The following is a 19,173-nucleotide window of genomic DNA, read 5'->3' as shown; positions in this document are numbered from 1 at the left end:
CTGCCAGAGGCAAGAGACACGAAGGAAGGAGAGGTAGGAGGCCTGCAACACCATCCTAAAGATGATCCAGAAGGAGGCATGGAGAAGGCCATGCTGTGGGGACACAGCTGGAGATTCACTCTCTGAAGGAGGTGCTCCATGCTGGATGAGGCACCTCTGTGTACACCCACAGATAAGACCCATCCTGGAGCAGAGATGGCCCTGAAGGGTGTGTGTAAGTCCAGAGCAGAACTAAGATAATGAGAGAAAAAAACCCCAAAGAGCAGCAAAAAAAAAAAAAAAAAAAATCACTACTTTCTGATCCTGACCTGTGTCACACAACACCTCATCAAAGGGACTGAGCACAACATGAAATGAAGGCAAAGGGAGTGAAGACTATGAAGGAGGCAGGAGAGGTGTCAGAAGTGTAGTTGAGTACAGGAGAGGGGCAGGAAAAATATTTTCCCTAGGAGTTTTTTTTTTTTTCCTGGTCCTATCTGTTTCTCAGTAGTTAAAAGTTTACTTTGATTGGCAATTCATTAAATTAAGTAAAATTCCTTGAGTTGAGACTATTCTGGCTGTGACACCTCCCAGCAATGAGCTTTGGTGTTTCTCCAAACAAAATACTCAGATGCAGCCACACAGGGGCAGAGATGCTTAACTGGGCGTTCAAGTGCCATCACACAGGCACATATGTGGTGTGTCACATCCTCCAGGCAAACATCAGCTTGCTGATGAGATTTGACCCATGGAGTCTGACACATTTCTCTTCCATGTAGTTTGATGGCTTACAAGATCTGGTTAAGCTGTGTGTGACCAACAGTGCCCTGGGAGTTGCACACTAAATTTCATAAAGTATTTTTAACTGAAAATAATGAACCTGCTCTTGTAAAGGTTTACAGACTTCCAGCTGGAGAAGCAGAACAATGTTCTGTTTGCTTCCCACAGCCATATTATAAGATTGTGTGGATGAGACATTACACAATCAAAAGGTTAATAAAATTCCAGCAAAACTTGCTAAGATAGGAACTTTCAAAATACTGTGAAAAACTCATAATTCACTACACTGAACGAGTTAGGAAATAGTATTTCTAACTTCCATGCTTGACAGACACCTGGTATGCCCCCAGGTCCAGAAATAATGATCATTAATCAGTTTTTAATTATTCTGTTGAGACAAAAAACTTTCCACACAGTATTTTTTAGTCTGGGTTCAGTTTTCTCCCATTCAAGTCAACATGCTCTTTAGAACTGCTGGACAGAAGCCAAAGCATGTAAATAAGGTCCATATTTCATGGTTATCATCCAGTGTGAGGCCAGCAGGGACTATTAACTAATTTTCTCTCATCTTCTGTTGATCACAGTGATTTAATTTTTGCCAGAACACCCCCCTAACAAGCCTAATAATTTTAGTTGTACTACAGCATTTGTGTTTTCACAAGACTAAACTACTTTGTGCTCCTCAAAGAACAGAAGGGAGGTCCAGAACACCACAGGGATGGGCTAAGTATGAAGTATGCCCAGATCATCCCAGCAGGCAAACCATATGAAGTTATTTAGGGAACAAAACTCTCTCCTGGTTCTATTGAGCCAGATGAGCGGGGAACTCCTTTCCAACCCCAGACCAAAACCAAGTTTACTGTATGCATCAAAGCAAATCAGTTCCCAGCCAAGCACAAAGGAAGACATCTAAGAAATCAATCTCCCTGGGCACTCAAGAAACTGCCTCAGAGTCTGCTGTCCCTTTTGCAGCTGAAGGCAGAAGAAAAAATCCAAACAATCAAACTAGAAGAAAACCATCTGGCATATCACACATTAAGGAAAAAAATCCTTCTGAATCTCATGAGGCAACAGAGAAGATACCCCCAAAGCAGAGTATTTTATTCCAGCCTTAATGCAGATCTGCAAAAGTCACAAGCATGCCAGGTTCAATGCAGACAAGATTGATCTCCCAAGCAAGCCAGCACAGAGAAAGATGAAAGAGAGGTAATACACTGATTTTCAAATTTCAAGATCCAGTCCTTAGTTGCATCACAACACATCTAAAACTAATCCCATAAAACTTTTTTTTTTTCCTGAGAAACTGGAAGAAGACCAAGGGAAAAGAAAGATGAGGTTCCTTTATGTGTCAAAGCAGGTACAAATTAATTTCTGAAGGTTCTAGTCATTCAACTAAAAGTATTCAAGCAGCAGAAGTTACTTGCTGTCATCCAAGTGCCCTAACAGTAGTTAATAGTAAGTATTATGTCTTTTTTACAAATCATACATTATTTGTTGCCATTTCCTTAAAAGAAGCATTTGTCAGAAACAGTGCAAATTGTCAAATAAACAATTTAGATACATTTCTCAATCAAGGGTTGTTCTGGTGGCTTAGCAGGATGCTTTTAGAGAGAATTAGTCACTTTAGATATTTCAAAATAACAGGAAAACAAAAGCATGTTTAAGACTGCCTTACTGTTATAGATGACTTTCCTGCTGTGTTGCCATGTTTGAGTAAGGACTTGGAGAGCTTCCTCTGAGAAACAATCTGCAGGAAAACAGAAACAAAGGGAAAATAATTAGAATCTGTAGTAAATGCATGGTTTATTGTGATTTCAGTTTTATGTTGCTTTCTTTTTCTTTTTTCCTTTTGCATCAGGGTACTTTCTCAATCCAAGATCAGACTTAACACAGTAAGACCACAACCAACAAGAAAGGTCCCCAGGAACCCTGCACAGGATGCAATGGAAGGACAAAAAAGCATTTGGGGTCAAGAAGAATGGGGAGAACACAATTCACTGCATTGAACAGAATAGTGAGAAACACACAGATTTTCCTCAAGTATTGCAGTGATGGTCACAGGGGACAGAAGTAAGGTTTAACTGGACTTAAAAGACAGTAAGAAGGGAGCTGTAAACAGCATATCTGTCAGAGATACCTCCAAAACTCAACTCATTAATTTTTATTGGAAACTGAAGTCCATTTACAAGGAGAAGGAATTAATTTTCTCTCAACATGTCAACAACTCTAAATTCAGGGCGGAAGCAAGCAAGCTGTCCCACATTTCAGTTCCAAAATTGTCTCCTTTGCTTACCACATTCCCAACCTCCCCTAGAACTCAGCATTATAAGTGAACTTGGTCATTAACCAAATTGTAAATATACTACAAATAAATGGCATCAGAGTGACAATGACAAAATATTTTATTTGCCATATCAATAACAACAAGCATTCCCTTACAATTTTGAAACATTTAAAACCAGACCAGTAAAAGTATTAGAAAAGGAAGAAACCTTACAATAATGCAGAACTGCTAAGCTACAGTGATCTTCCAGTGTATTAGTCACCAGTAAAGTTAATGCTATATAGTTTTATTTATTTATTAAGTGGAAACTTCAAAATGTAGACAGATGTAAAGGTAATTCAAAACACTCCTTAGAAGTCACAGTATTATTTGTAATCTGGAAAAACTGTGGTACAGTTGTGCTGTGCAGATACTGAGCAAAAGATTGCATCCTGAGCAAAACCTTAATGCCTTGAATGTGGCTTTTTATCCTAGAAGCAGTCCTTCCCACCTTCCCACATCCAACAGTACTTGGATAACTTCATCCGAACAGCTGATCTAAATGATCCACAAATAGACATCTTTGGCAAATATGCCAAAATATTAATTGCAAAAGAGAGGCAGTCACCAAGTGAAAAGGAGAGTTCCAGACTCTTCGTGAGAGTCCTGGGCATCATACAAACTTCAGCAATAAACCACAACAGTAGGAAATGGCCAGAGCTGAAATGCTCTGAGTAATGCAAAGTTGCAGCCAGCCAAAAAATGTGCTGTGAGACAGGAGTGAGTAGGATGCACATTTTAGCCTAACATCAGCAGGCGGAAACACGTTTGTCCTGCCCATCAATTTGCTGAATTGAACAGAAAATCAAAAGCTGCACCTCCGATTATCCTCAGCTACAGTTGTAATAGAAGCAGCAAGACAGAAACAAGTTTTAAACAGGCTTTAAATGTGAGACAGGAAAACTACCAAATGACAGAACAGCACATCTGGAATCACTCTGACCAGCTTCTTGTTCCTATTGCAGCTATACCTGACAAGAGTATGTCTAATTCTTAAGGAACTTAAAGGGAAACACTCTCCTCTGGAAATTTATTGTATTTATTATCCTTATGTAAATATATTTTCTTAACAGCTAATCCAATTCTCTGCAGTTTAAGTCCATTATTTCTATCGAATGCACCATGAATAGGTAAAACAATCCTTTTCCCTTTTTCAGGCAATCCTTGTATCTGAAGACTATTACCAACTCCCTACAGTCTTCTTTACTACATGGCCTGAGTTTGTCCTATCTTTCCTTCTTGACAAAAATTCCTAGCTCTCAAACCATTCTCTCTACTCTCTGATGAGCCTTCATGGGCTGGCTCATAAATACTCTTAAAATAATGCTCAAAATTGGGCATAATAACCCTGGTCCTTCCCATGAGAAGCAAGAAGAGCTTCTCATTGCAAGGCTGATACACTCCAGAATTACATTTGCCTTATTTTAAGAACACCATGATGCTGTTAACTAATGTTCATAATAAGACCATTTCAGATTCCCAGCTGCAGTTTTGCAGCTGGCTATTACTTAAATGAATAATTTAGCAGTCCTTTTTGGACTGCCTTCCATAATGCTGTCTGTTGCCAACATCTCACTCAATTTTCCAAACTAACTTTTGGATTTCAGCTCTAGTGTTGGTCAGTGGCAACAACAAACAGGACTACAAGAAAGATGACAATATTACTAGCAGCTCTTTTTCTTCCCTAGAATCTTGGAAATACTGTTTGTGGTGATCTTTTAAGTCATCCCTACATTTATCTTCTTGCCAGCTAAATAGGTTCAAGTACAAATCATTGCAATTCAAAAAATCCTGTTTGAGATTCTCAGATAGAAGGTAATACAGAAATATGACAGATTATTCTTAATATATAATTAAACTATGGGATCTGTACCAGCCAGACAATGAATTATGGCAGCTGAGAAGTAGAGCCCATTTATCTCCACGGCCAAAGATGCTCAGGCAACTTTGTAAAATACTTTAAGCTAAGAAACCTCTTCAGACTTCTTACATATACATAGCCATAATATGAGATAGAACTTGGGTGGGAACCTGTCCTAGAGTAGCCTCTTTAGAAACAGCAGGACTTTCCCCCTGAGCTACCCAAACTTTTCCAGCTCCCTTTGCTGCTTTCTGAAGGGTCACAGCTTTCATAAGGCATTGCACAGCTCAGGAGCTCCTGTGCAGGTGGCAGATAGACAGCTCAAAGTTCCAGAAAGGATAATTTATTCTGACGTGCTCATTAGTAGGCTGCATTAATGACACTCACTCTCTAAGCCAGAAGCATCGTTCTGACACAGTAAGCACTCTGCATATGTAATATGTGTATTTGGGTGCAAGTGTTTACCAGTTGTTAATTAAGTGGCCACTAAAACCAATCCTCCATCTGGCAACAATGTGCCAACATTGTTGCTTCAAATTGCAATTGCAATTGCAATAACCATAAAGGAGTCTGTTTTCCATAGCAGTAATTTGACTCTTTTGTTCATGCACTGTACAAAATTGGTCTCACTGGTTTAAAGAACCACTTCTATGGAACCAGCCATCAATTACCTATCATATTTTTGTTAATGTCTCAATGCAAATCTTCTTCTGAACATTATTAGAGAAAGCATTTGCTGACCTGATTTTCAGACAGCAAGTCCTAAACAATGATAACTTCAGGAACTAGCAAGCATTAGTCTTAGTTCAGAGTTACAGAGGCAGCTGAGCTGGCAAAATGTCTTACAAGAAGGTAATTGACTACAGGTCTTTCATTTGTTAGGAGTCTTTGGCTTGACTCCGGCTTCAAAACCTTGCAATTTAAAACTTCTGTTTCAGAGAAAAAAAAAAAGGTTTTTCCAAAATTGATGTGAAGAAGTGCAGAAAGTAAATATCTCTCTTCCTTCTAGAACACAAATAATAGAACGCAGTTCAGCCCTAGAAAACCTCATTGCAATTCGAGAACATGTATTTTCACAACATTTTATTAGAAACATGACCTACCAGTCAGCAAATGGATGTAGAAAACAGTCATTGTTCATTTTGGAGTAGAGTTAATTTTCTTAGTATCTGGTACAGTGCTGTCTTTCAGATTTAGTATGAGAATAATGTTAACACACTGATGTTGTGGTTGTTGCTAAGTAATGCTTACTCCATATCAAGGATTTTCAGTTTCCCATGCTCTTCCAGAGAGCAAGTGCACAAAAAGCCAGCAGGGAAGATAGCCAGGGTGGCTGACCTGAACTAGCCAAAAAGTTGTTTCATACCATAGACTGCCATGCTCAGTATAAAAACTGGGGAGAGTTGGCTGAGAGCTGCTAACTGCTGCTAAGGGATGGGCTGGCATCAGTCAGCAGGTGGAAAATGATTGTACTATGCATCACTTCTTTCTCTTGGGTTTTATTTTATTCTTTCTCTCTCATTTTCACTACAGCTGTTGTTATAATAATAATAAAATTTTATTTTGTTGTAATTATAAAATGTTTTTTATCTCAAGACATGAAGTTAACCTTTTCTTTCTGATTCTGCTCTCCACTGTGGCAGGCACAGGGCAAAGGGGGTGTAAGCAAGCAGCTGTATAGTGCTTCAGTTGCCAGCTAGGGTTAAACAACAACAATCATTTTTAGTGCTCAGTGTGGGGGGCTCGTACAAGGGCCACACCTCAGAGGTATAAAAGGTGAGACTTACAGAAGTGAAGTCAAGTTCATTTTCAGCTACATACAAACTATGTTTGTATGACCCAGTTGTGGCCTAAGAGCACTGCATGTCCAATAAAAACATCATACTAATATGTTTGCATGAGGTGGTAAAAAAGATGTAAAAGCCACTGCTCTGTTTCTGAGAGGGAGCATATGAGCATGAAGTTATTCCTATTTATCAGACATGCAGTCATCTCAACAGAACATCATCTCAGCTAGATTTCTGGTCTGAAGTGATAAGGGATGTCAGCCCTGTGGTAGTGGAAGTGAGAAATTCCCTTGAAGATGATCTTAATTTTCCTTATTACATACAAGCCCTTACAGGTTAAGGACAGGTGCTCAATATTGTTGTAGAGAAATCTGAACTTACATCTCCACTTAATCGTATTTCCAATTAAAAATAGCTAAAAGAGGCCTTGCATATTTTTTTTCTTCATTATTTTAAAAGTATGAACAGATGCAAGACTCTAGATAAAAGCACCAAGGCACTGACACCAGCTGTGTACCGAGCATTGCTCAGCAATCACTCAGAGACAAGGACTCTGATGAAGGTTTCCTCTCTCCTGTGCCTGAGTCGTGACTAATCAGCACTGTGTAAGATGAGCTGTGAAATATAATGACTTGTTTTACCTGGCTTGTTTAAGAAACTTTTAAAATGTCTTTCTCTAGGTGGTCCTTTTTTAACCAAATATAGGGATAACTTTCAATAATATCATGCAGAATTCCCAATGCTCATAAATAGAGCCAACACCAAGTTTTCAATATGGCTTTTTAACCAAGTTATTTCAACAGCATTGATTCAGCTTTGCAAGGTGCCACCCTGAGCCTGAGGTCAAGTGTCTCAAATTCTTTATTTGGACTGTCCTCTTCTGCACATTGGACTTTCTTACAGGAACCCCAAATTTGGTTATTTACACAGAGAGATTAAGCACAAATTTCCCTCAATCACAACAGTACACAGCTTGAAGAAGTCTTTGTATCTCTTCCTTGCTAGCAAGGATAGCCAGAGAAATAACTTTTATTTCCTAGCACCTCTGTGTTGATTCTTCTCCCAGATGTGTTATTTCTGCTACATGCACTTTCATAGTTACTCAACTTTCTTCTAGGCAACCTGACTCTTTTCAGGACCTCAAAGAGCACCTAGTCACAGTTTAGTAGCATTTTTCCCTTTATCCAAATGTCTTTTTCACAGACTGAATCTTCATGATGAAATATATTTAAGTGCAGAGCCCTTGGTGGTAAACACACTTCAAGCCTGGAGAAGCAATTTCCCACCAAACAGCAGTGGTACAAATAGAGCATGTTTCCAGCATCTGCTAGAACCATGTTGATATATCAAGGAATGAAAAGCAGCAATCATACTCTTTCAAAAACACATCTCAAGTCTTGCACCAACCCTTGTGTTGTGGCTTAACCCCAGGCAGCAGCCAAGCCCCACACAGTCACTGCTTTACCCCACCCCAGTGAGATACAAGAGAGATTCAGAAGAGTAAAAGTGATAAAAACTCACAGGCTGAGACAATAACAGTTTAATAGGTAACTATTAAAACTAGCAACTGTTATCTTGGCAAGTTTGAGTGGGGATTTTAACACATACAATCAAACTAACTTGACTGTATTCACAAAATCCTTTTAGTCCTCAATGCACAGCAAAAGAAGGATCCTGTGGGACATCCATATCAAAAGTATTTGCCAGTTATGCTACACGCTCTCTTAAGCTCTTTCTTCTAGTATAAAAGTACAACCTTTAAAGCACCTTTTCCACTGCTAAAAAGTCTCCTAAATGAAAGACAGCAATACTTTCATGATACAGCTGTAAGTGGAGTGATGCAACCAAAGTGGCTAGACAAACAATTGAAGATTTAACACTTGTAAAATATATTCTGAAGCTTGTAAATTAAAATATTAGTCCATGCAAGTCAGATACTGTAAGCCTCTAAGCACCCCTAAATACAATGTCAGACCTTAATGACATTTCACTTGTATAGGTGAATACTGAATGACCAATTTCAAGCACAAGCAGCAGAAGTATCTCTGCCTCACAGTGTAAAAACTCTCTCCTTCTTCACACGTTCCTCTTCAGGCTGGCTTGTGACAAAGCAAGGTTTATACAACTCTAATGTGCTCGTATTTATCTTGCCATCTATCCCCCAGCTGTTTTTGAACCCACCAAATAGCTTTCATGAACAGTGACACACAATTGCAGATGCACCAAGCATGCTACATTTCAACATGAAGAGAGACCAGACGTTATGTGAATGTCAGAGACTGTATTCCACTCTCATGGAAAAAAAGTTTTGGGGAATGGGTCACAGATACCAAGAAATCCCTTCAAGTGATCAGTTCAGATGTATAGGTCCACAGAGAAGAAAGTTTCATTCTGTCTAACTGCTCACAGAATTCTTGTTCCTTCGTAGAGCCAGTTTCAGTGCTGTAATCATCCCCTCTGTACATACGATTCTTCCTGTACCATGCTCATCACTCTTCAAGATTTCTTTTGTTTGCTACAGTATTGTTCAGCTCAGAGTCTATTTACAGCTGAATTATACCTCTCCCTGTCTTTGTTAAAGATCTGTACCTGAAAATAGTCAATCAAAACAGAACACAGAAAAAGAGATATGCCTATCACAAGAGGCACAATGTTATTACAGGAAATATCTTATCAATAGCTTAAAAGGTCTTTGAATTTAATTAGTGTGTAGAGTAGCAGCCCTTTTAGAATTAGTCACAATAATATCTCATTATAATAGCAAACTAAATTTAAATTACTCTTCTAATGACTGCTACAGTAATTCATACAAAAAGATAAAGCATGTGAAAACAAAGCAGTACAAACTGTATAAGAAATTCTATTAACTATGCCAAGATTAATCTAGAAAATCTTACAGCTTCACAGATCATGCTGCAATGGTAAACCAAGGGTTTCCTGGGGATAACAGAGGTTCTGAAAGGGTTAGGCAAAGTTAGGGAGGGTGTTGCATTCATTATTTGCTTCTGCTCTGAGTCAGTGCTGGTAGAAAATGACATTCACATCTAATAAAGTACATTATTCATCCCACTAATGAATTGAGCAACTTCATTTGGAGGAGATCAAAGGCCAAGTATTTAAAGGTACCTAGATACCTGAGGAGGCCCACAGACATCTAATGAGATTTAGGAATTCAAACATCTTGAAAAAAGCTGGTCATATGTCTTTTGCAGCACAGAAGCAGTCAACAGTCTATTAAACAAATATTCTCATGCAAACTGTTTCAGTTTAATTAATTCAGGCGCAATCATGACTCTTTTAGCCTTTCTCTAATTCAAGAGCAAGGGGATTTGCAATGGCTGAAAGTGAACTAATAATCAGTCAGCTTTTTCAAGTGCATAATCTGCTAATGGCATATATTACGAAAAACACACGAGAAACAATTATATTCATTACTGAGAAGGAAGATTTTCAATCCAATTTGTACACAAATGTGTGTATGGGTAATATTAAGTCTCAGAATAATCCTTGAAAATGTTCTTGACACGAAAAGATTTCCATCTCTGCAGCTTTCTTCTGCTACTAGTTGAGCAAATAAGGGAGTAACAGTATTTTAACAGTTCTAAAAATTGAAAGAAACTAAACAAGGGATAAAATCCCAAATTTGAAAATAGCAAAGACCAGCCACAGGAAGTAATGGAATTAAAGCCACAAAGGCTATTCCCTTAAAATATGTCACAGAGAATAACCCAACACACAGAGCTGAGGTGGTTTGCAGCATTTAAGAAATCAAAATTTCACTGGTTCCCATAATTTAATGACGTTGCATGCATAGCTGAGCAGTAATTGAGACTCTCTTGGCAATGATTTTTTAGTTTTCATCAGAAAATGGTTATTCATTGAAATAGTTGCTGTGAGCTCTTAAAGAAAAGACAAAAATTTCTGGGTGAAACTTCAGAAAAAAGAAGTCTTTCTAGGCCACTCCCCTGATAATTACTGTGTGGTTCAGAAATTAACTTTGGTTATTAGAAAGTTTGAGCCCTTACTGAACTATATGATGCAATTTCAATGTTCTACAAAATTTATGGAATATAAATCTGAATTATTCCAATAAGAGAGCTTTAGAAGCTCATGACATTTGAAGGCACTAACAAATAAACAGAATAGGACCTGGATTTGGGGTTTTGCTGTCTGTATTAGGTTCATTCTCAACAGCAGCCCTCACAGGTCTGTGCTGTGCATTGGTACCCAGAAAGGTGGAAAACACACCAGGGTGACTGCTGAGCAGGGCAGGCACAGCATCAGTGCTGTCTCTCAACATCCCCCCCACCAGTCAAGGATCTGAGGGTGGGCAAGATCCTGGGAGGCCAGCTCACCCAAAAAAACCAAATTCCATACCATGCACCCCAGCCAAGGTAAAACCACCACACTATCCCACTTGAAAACTATGAAAATCACACTGTTAAATTTCTGACGGTCCTTTTCAATCTAATATTTTTTCCCCATTGCTTTTTTTCACGTACATAAAACTCTGACCCCTTAAACAAAAATCTATCTATCTCCTGACACTCGAAACAATTACAGATTTTGTGAGCAACCAAAAGCAACAGAAGTACAAAACCCTCAGGTACTAGGTGAGGATTGAGTTGGAAATTATTAGTTTGGGTGAGAGGAGTGCCTCACCACTTTACCTAGGCACAGGGAATGGAAAGAGAAAATTAAAGAGGAAGGAAGGAAGAATCTACTCTTCAAAGTTACAGACATCTGTAAAACCATGACAAGGTATGAACTGATTCACAGCATCTAAAGCACCTGCAAGAAAGCAAGAGGCCACCTTTATAGACTGGTGGCCCAAGATGGCAATTAAAATATTACTGGTTGTGATTTCAGTGCTTATCACTACAAAGCTGTGGATGGGTGCCTCTGCTTGCCAGTGCCTATGCAAAGAACAGCAACTATTTAGAGTGAATCAATGAGTTAGAAGATTTGTGGGCAGATGCACAGCCTGATGGAGCATCCCAGCATTTCTGCTGAAGCAGAAAGCACAATGCCAAACCATTGCTCTACCCCAACACTCCCACTCCAAACAATGAGAGCTGTCATTTACAGCAGCAGCTCAAGAAGGCTGATATTACTGCCTTCTTCTCTAAGCAGGACCAGCTAAAACTAAGCCATACCTGCTCTGGTTATTTTTACCTTGCAAATTCAGGCTTTCTTTTGCCACTTGAAGGCTACTAAAAGTAACTGCATATAGCAGTGAGGGTTCACTATTTCTCTGCTTACGCACAGGAAGCCATCACTGCTGTGAAGGTGCCAAACAGTGGGACAAAGCCCAGAGATGCTGTGATAACTCCATCCTTGGAGACATTCAAGACTGGACTGGAGAAGCCCCTGAGCAATCTGCTCTAATCTGTTTTGAGCAGCAGATTGAACTGGAGACCCCAGGAATCCCTCCTCACTTAAATTACTTTATGATATGAAGAGCACACACTCCCAAATGTCTATGCCATTTCCCTGTGTGGTAATTCAAGTAAACCCCAGTAAGGATTTGCTCCAGAGACACCACCTAGATCAGAGCATTCAGTTTTGGGTCTCCAGAGGAGGGCCATGAAGAGGGGGTCAGAGGGGTGGAACATCTCTCCTTGTGGAGACAGGCTGAGACAGTTGGGGTTGTTCAGCCTGGAGAAGAAAAGGTTCTGGGGAGAGCCTACAGCACCTTCCTGTACCTAAACGGGGCTACAAGAGAGCTGCAGAGGGACTATCTACAAGGGCATGGAGTGACAGAAGAAGGGCTGATGTCTTTAAACTGAAAGAGGGTAGATTTAGACTAGATATTAGGAAATATTTTCACTATGAGGATAGTGAGGCTAAACAGGTTGCCCAGAGGTTGCTGGAAGTGTTCAATGCCAGGCTGGATGAGACTTGGATCAACCTGGTCTAGTAGAAGATGCCCATGGCATCAGAGTTGGAATTAGATGGTCTTTAAGGACCCTTCCAACCACACACTGCTGGGATTCTATGAATCTTAATTTCCCAAATATGCTCCCAATTAAGAATAATCTTTGTGAGGTTACAAGCAAAACATGGTACAGTTTCCTTGATTAAATAGCTCCCATATGATTGTAAAACTTAATTGTTAAGCCCTGGTATTATTAGATATTAGATTTATGCATTTAATTTGAAATTAAATGAAAAATTTTAAATAATAATGTTTTTTAAAAAATTATAGTTTTTAGTTATGCACCTTAACCTACCATTTAACAATGTCACTTTAAACAGTACAACACAAACAACTTAACTGCTTGGAGTATGGTACATTCTCTTGATGTGAAGTTTCTTGAAAAACTCTGTTTTATAAACTATGTGCAATTGCATTGCAGACCATATTTTAAGACTATGCTGCTAACTGAGATAAATTTGTTTGCACTTTCAACTTTCCTGCCTTCTCTAATATTTTAGGGTTTGTTTGATCTGTTTATCATTCTGACTGTAGAGAACATACTGGTTAATACTCTGGCAATCTGCACATTACCAGGACACTCAAGAAGCTGGGAAACTGGAATGTAGAAAGAGCTTTCCTCAGTACAAGGAACAGACTTTTAGTTCTTAAAAGCACACTCAAAAAATCCCTCCTAAACACCTCACACCAAGCCTGCCCCTGTCAAACCCTTCAAGAAATACTCTGCTATTGTTTTGTCTTGAAGGGAAACTTTGGAGTGTGATGGACAAAACAAATCACTTTGAGGAAATGTTTCTATTTAGCATGTTGACATTTATGTAACTACACTCATCAGGAATCTACCCACAACCATTTGTTCTACCATGTTAAAATGTTGTGGCATAAGAAATGCCTGTTGATGAATCTGCTCCTCACATCCAGGTATGACTGACTGCATGCCAGGATGTTGCTAACCACAGTATTTTACCAGTAGAGGCACAGAATTGACTTGTCCTGGCAAGAGCAGTACAAACAAATCTTGCAGAAAATCCAGTAGGATTTTCCAGTATATGGCTCAAATCTAACAGCCTACAAGTCACTGCCTTCATCACTCTCATGGAACACAAACTTATTAGAGCATTTGGAAGGAGATTATTGAAACCTTCCAAAGGAATGCATTTTTTCATCATTTGCAACCAGGACCCCAAATTTGTGACAAACCCGTACCTATTGGGTAGGCTACATGTAAGACTGAGATCAGTATAAAGCTAAAATTCACTCCTCTCTGTGAGCTTACTGTATAACATGCTATTGTCTTTCCCAGCATTATTTATTATTCATACTAATTTTGATTTTGATAGAAGAATTACATTATTTGGATAAACATGCAGGTTTGCCACACATCTAAGTGATGATCTACAAACAGGTACAGGTAGCACTGAATCTCTTAGACATCCTAGACATCAACTGCTACCTAGAAAAGAGCAATAGTAGTTGTCACTTCTGTGGGGGGGTGGGAAGGGCATCAGTCTTTCAGACTATGCCTAAAAATCTACAGCCTTCCTGGATGTCTCAGTAAGACCTACTTACACTGGGAAAGTGAGCTGGGAGGCAGACACACACTCTCACACAAAATTCTTTTTTATTCAGGCATTAAAATGATGTAGACAACAAATTAATGTCAAAATTGTCTCAAGAAAAGCCATGGGTCCACTATCAGCATTAAAAGAATGCTGTAATTACACCATACAGCTAAACAAGAGTGTAAGCTCCATGTGTATAGGCTGTGCTGCAGGACTGTCAACTTTGGAGTCTTCATAAAGGCTTGACTTGGATGACAATTCCAGTGCTACTATTCTGGAATTTCCTAAATCAGTTTTAAATTCTATAAAGGCAAAAAATTAGAAAAGAGGGAGGAAGGAACACCACCAAAAAAAAAGACTAAATATGAGATCAGAGTCCTCCAAGCTGCATTACTGTGAACAGAATTCACACTGTTCTTTTTTCTTGGTTACCATTGAAATTACGTTGCAAACAACCCAGTTGTGTGCTATTTATAGCCATCAAATCATTATAAAGACATTTATGCTACAGGCAGCAGCAGTGACATTTTTTCCCCCTTCTTTTTCAAGCTAATTAAGCAAGAAGAACATTACAATAACATTTTGCTTTGTTTCCCATTCCCCTTGGTGTTATAGGATAGCTTATTTTCTTTGATCAGGACCACAAGAATTCTGTCAAAAGGAACAGCGCACTGTAAATATCCTAAATACCAACATCTTTATTTTGAGCTTCCAATTTAGTAAATGCATACATTTCATATTATTTCTCTTGCTGAGAGGACTTTTCCTCATCCAGCATGTTTGGTCTAATAGCTATGGGAAGAAAAACAAAGTGATTCCTGTGTGGTGGGGCTGAGTGAGGAGCAACAAAAGGTGAGAAAACAGGGAACCAAAGCTTTGCAGCATTTTCCATGACACACTGTTCATAATACAAACTTATGTGGAAGCACTGCAAAGGAAAATCTGAACAAAAGCACTTCCTGCTCTTGGCACAGAGCATGGAGAACACATTTACACTCAGCTTAGCGAGATCTGGCATTGCCATTATGGACAGAGCAGGAATCTGTGCTATGAAACCCTGCATGACAAAAAATTTGGCAGTCTGAAATAAATAGTTATGCCTGGAACACTGCAGTGTGCCACCAGTCATACTGTTGTATGGGAATTCACCACAGAGTTGGCTATGATGACATCTAGATATTGATCTTGTGGGTAGGACTCATCACCCTTAAATTTAGTAATCAAAAAAGTTAAGTATCTCCCCTAAGCCAGCTGTCTAGACTCTCTTAACAATAGATAAGGAAGGACAGGTATCTCCTGAAGACAATTTATCCTAATCTAGGATAGGTGTCTCAGGCAAAATGAATCAATGGTTGGAACTGTCTGTTTCTCTCCATTGAACTTAAGATGGAAATCAGAAGAGTAACTTAGTCTAGACACCTAACTTTTGGATGACTGAGAGTCAGGGAGATGAATCCAACCCTATCTGTCTATTTGCCACATCACCAGGCACTACCCTGGGTGAATAAAGTATATTTCTAAGTGTTTCTTGGACTTTGAACTTCCTTTAAATCCCATGCAATGTTAGGAACAATAACTTTCTTCAAAATCAGTCTATTTTCCAATGCCCAATGAGCATGGCCTTTTAGTGTCCAAGGCCAATCACTGATCTTCCATTTCCCATAAGCACTGGCTGGCTTGAAGCTGTACTACAGCAGTAAAACAAACCAGCAGAAGTTCTCAATTATCCCACTCAAAGCACCAATTAAGAATTTTGCCACAAATCTCACCCATCAGTCACTCAACAAAGAACATATTCCACATATATAGCAAAAACGAGCAACAAGGGGGAAAATGGGACTGGCACTTACTTGTCCAAGCGTGCACTCCATGCCACCGAGGAAATCTGCTTCCTTCAGCCCATTGTGATTGCTGCTAATGTCATGGACCTCAAACCGCAATCGCTGCACCTCTTCAAAATAGAAGTCCACCGTGAACAGCTTGGAGAAGACGGGATTTATGCAGGTTCGGATCACTTCTGTTCTGTCCACCTGTCACATTGAAAAGAGGTCATATGAGTGGCTTCTCTTTCTACCAGTGATGGACAGCCATGAGCTCCTCAAACACACTTTGCTCATTGTCCTGGATTGCCAAGCAAATTGTATTCTATTTGCCATCCGTATGGCGGTTGTCTTCTGTTAAGTGGGCAGTTTTCTGTATCTCTTCCACACCCACTCCTCCTTCTGGTGGGACATCTGCTGATAACAGGCTATTGAATGTCACTGCATGACTGATAAGAACTACAGCATCCCATTGTGAGATGCTTTGCTCAGAGGGAGGAGCCAAGCATTCCTACCTGGATATAATCTTGAGATTCTGGAATACGAGCACAGCTTCTCCACTGGATTTCCCAGAGGAACAGCTGCCTCTTCCACTGGATCTTCAGAGGAAGACTACACCTTTCTACAGGATCCCTGCTCCAACAGAACCACACCTGACACTCCAGGAGGACTGCAGCCACAATTCCAATTGTTCTGCTACCAGCACCCTGACCAACAGGGTGCCAGGTTGTGTTCTGACTCTGTCAGTGTTGTTCTAGTTTACTTCGTTGCTTATTTTATCTTTTTATTTTCTTTCCTATTAAAGAATTGTTATTCCTGCTTCCATATTTTCGCCTGAGAGCCCCTTAAATTCAAATTCAGAGGGAGGGGGTTTACATTTTCCATTTCAGGGGAGGCTCCTGCCTTCCTTAGCAGACGCCTGTCTTTCCAAACTAAGACACTCATTTACCAAGACTGACAGCTGGGACTGTGGCCATGGACAGTCCTGTTTGTACTGTCAGCAGCAGCTGCCCTTTCTGTGCTGGGCTGACCACAAGCACAAGATCACCTTCCCCTGCCTCTCCCTTCCAGCAAGTCTTTAGCAGAATAACTGGGAAATAAACTATAGAATAACTACAGAATTTACATCTCCAGTACCCATCCCTCACTACAAAACAGCAACAGAGTGATACCGTTTCATCAAACTAAATGGAAAAGAGTATAACACCGCCAGTAATTACTCATTTCAGATAATTTGCATGATTAAGGTGTGGAGAACTGGATCCAAAGCAACAGCTTTTCTTAAAAATACTTAAGTTTTTCCATCCTGCTAAGTTGCATCATAAGAATCTGATGGGTTATACACTGTTTATTCCTACCTCTGAGTCTTAAAACTTCTAAAGAAACATCATTAAATCTATATTGCTATTTCTTAAAAAAAAAGTGCTCATAGATTACTTTCTAATTCTCTTAAGATGTAGTACTTGGGCTTCCTATTTTTGAAATAGGCGTTTGTTATTTTTCATTATGATGCATCACTGGTGACAACATAAGCAATGAAGCAATTTCCTTTTTTCTACTCTCTTTGCCCTGGCACAGAAAAAAACTTAATAATTCTGTAAGATTAAAGGAACTGATCCTGAAATGAAGTAGGACTTGGGCACATCAGTGACTAGATAGGAGGTGGCTGGTATGCTGTGGAACAGACAAATTAAATTGCTCAGAGGAAGAGTGATGAGATCCTTTGTCTGATTCCTGATCAGGAACATCTGTTGTGTAAAAAATGACAGCCGCTTGCTTCCCTTTTCAGAGTTTATAATGCATTAGCCTTTCTAGTAGTTATCGGCAAGGACACAAAGAGTCAAGCAAATCAAAAGCAGGTTAAAAAATGAACAGTTCCTGGTAGAACAGATTTATTTTAGTGCTCATCAAAGTGTCAGATTGACAGCTCTGACAGCCGAAATCCTTTAGCTAATCACCAAACAGATGCTACCACTCTTGGAATAGATGCAAACCAGGGTTACCATTGCTGCCTCCTCACACAGCTGTGTCAATGTGATCTGACTATGCCAGGATGAGACCATCACAAAGAGGAAAGCAACCTTACTTACATAATCATTCTTAATAAATTTGCATAGACTACCTGAAAATTATGTGTTTGACATCAGTCATGCAGAGAATAATAAGAATAATATAAGGTGGGAAAGGATACCAGCCACCTTCATTCAGATGCTGGTCTATCTCAAAATTTTTTTATCTCCACTAGCAATCAGTATGACTCCAAATCACTATTACTGCTACAAGGAGAAATATTTCTTATGTTGGATAAAGATGACTAATCAATTCACTGAGACATTCCTGAGACCTCTTCTCAGTGAAAAGTGATCTGATTCACTTCAGAACAGTGGTCGTCTCATGAACTAGTGCTTCAGCAGACCAAATAAACAAAAAATTTAAATTAATGTTTTTAAATATTTTTCATAGTAACAACAATCTCCTAAACACATTCCTTGTGTAAAAATTGTTAATTCAATGGCATCATTTTAATTGCTTCATTGGTCCAGCAGATCTTAGGCAGTAACTGAAGTTTCTGTTATTGTTTCACCTCATCTCTTCCTTTCTGCTGGAAAGGGGTCTCCACTGTGAAATACATCCAGATTTACACTTGCACTCAACACAGGTTAAATATGTGGCTGCTCAAGGGAGTAAAGTGCCTGAAAATGGAGGCACAGTTCTTCACACAGGGACATTAAGAATTTCAGTCTCACACAGAGATAAGACATTGCTTGCTTTTTCCAGCCTGTGAGTGACTGACATCCTTCCCTTGACACACACCGTGCTGAAATATAGTCATTCTACTCAATTTTCCCAGCCTTCCCACATTATTGAGATGATACATCAAGCCAGCATGTCAGAGCATGGGATTACATGAGAAAAATCTACATGAAAGAAGCAATGCCAACAGCTCCACAAGCAATAAAAAATTCTTTGGGCCTCCCTCAGCCATCAGCTATAGCATTAACCCTTATTAGTCTACCTAGACCCCAATCTGCTTTGTCAGCATATTCCACAGTTACCCTACTCCTTGGCCAGCCAGTTGGAAAGAGTCCCCAGCATGGGAAGCCCAGCTCCATTCCCTGGCTT

General features: G+C 39.5%; 1 protein-coding gene across 1 annotated transcript in view; it reads right to left on the bottom strand.

The window, feature by feature from the left end:
• The window catches only part of CPNE4 (copine 4), a 189,020-nt gene that overhangs the window by 95,429 nt on the left and 74,418 nt on the right, over window positions 1-19,173 (bottom strand). Inside the window, exons 3-4 of the mRNA XM_005423951.2 lie at window positions 16,081-16,260; window positions 2,435-2,506 (exon numbers count right to left, since the gene is read on the bottom strand). Of these exons, the coding sequence (XP_005424008.1) occupies window positions 2,435-2,506; window positions 16,081-16,260 (252 nt within the window). The remainder of the gene's footprint in view (window positions 1-2,434; window positions 2,507-16,080; window positions 16,261-19,173) is intronic.

The sequence above is a fragment of the Geospiza fortis genome, unplaced genomic scaffold, assembly GCF_000277835.1.
Source record: "Geospiza fortis unplaced genomic scaffold, GeoFor_1.0 scaffold346, whole genome shotgun sequence".
Lineage (NCBI taxonomy): Eukaryota > Metazoa > Chordata > Aves > Passeriformes > Thraupidae > Geospiza > Geospiza fortis.
Note: the sequence above shows the minus strand (reverse complement) of the source record. Positions and strands in the feature narration are given on the sequence as shown.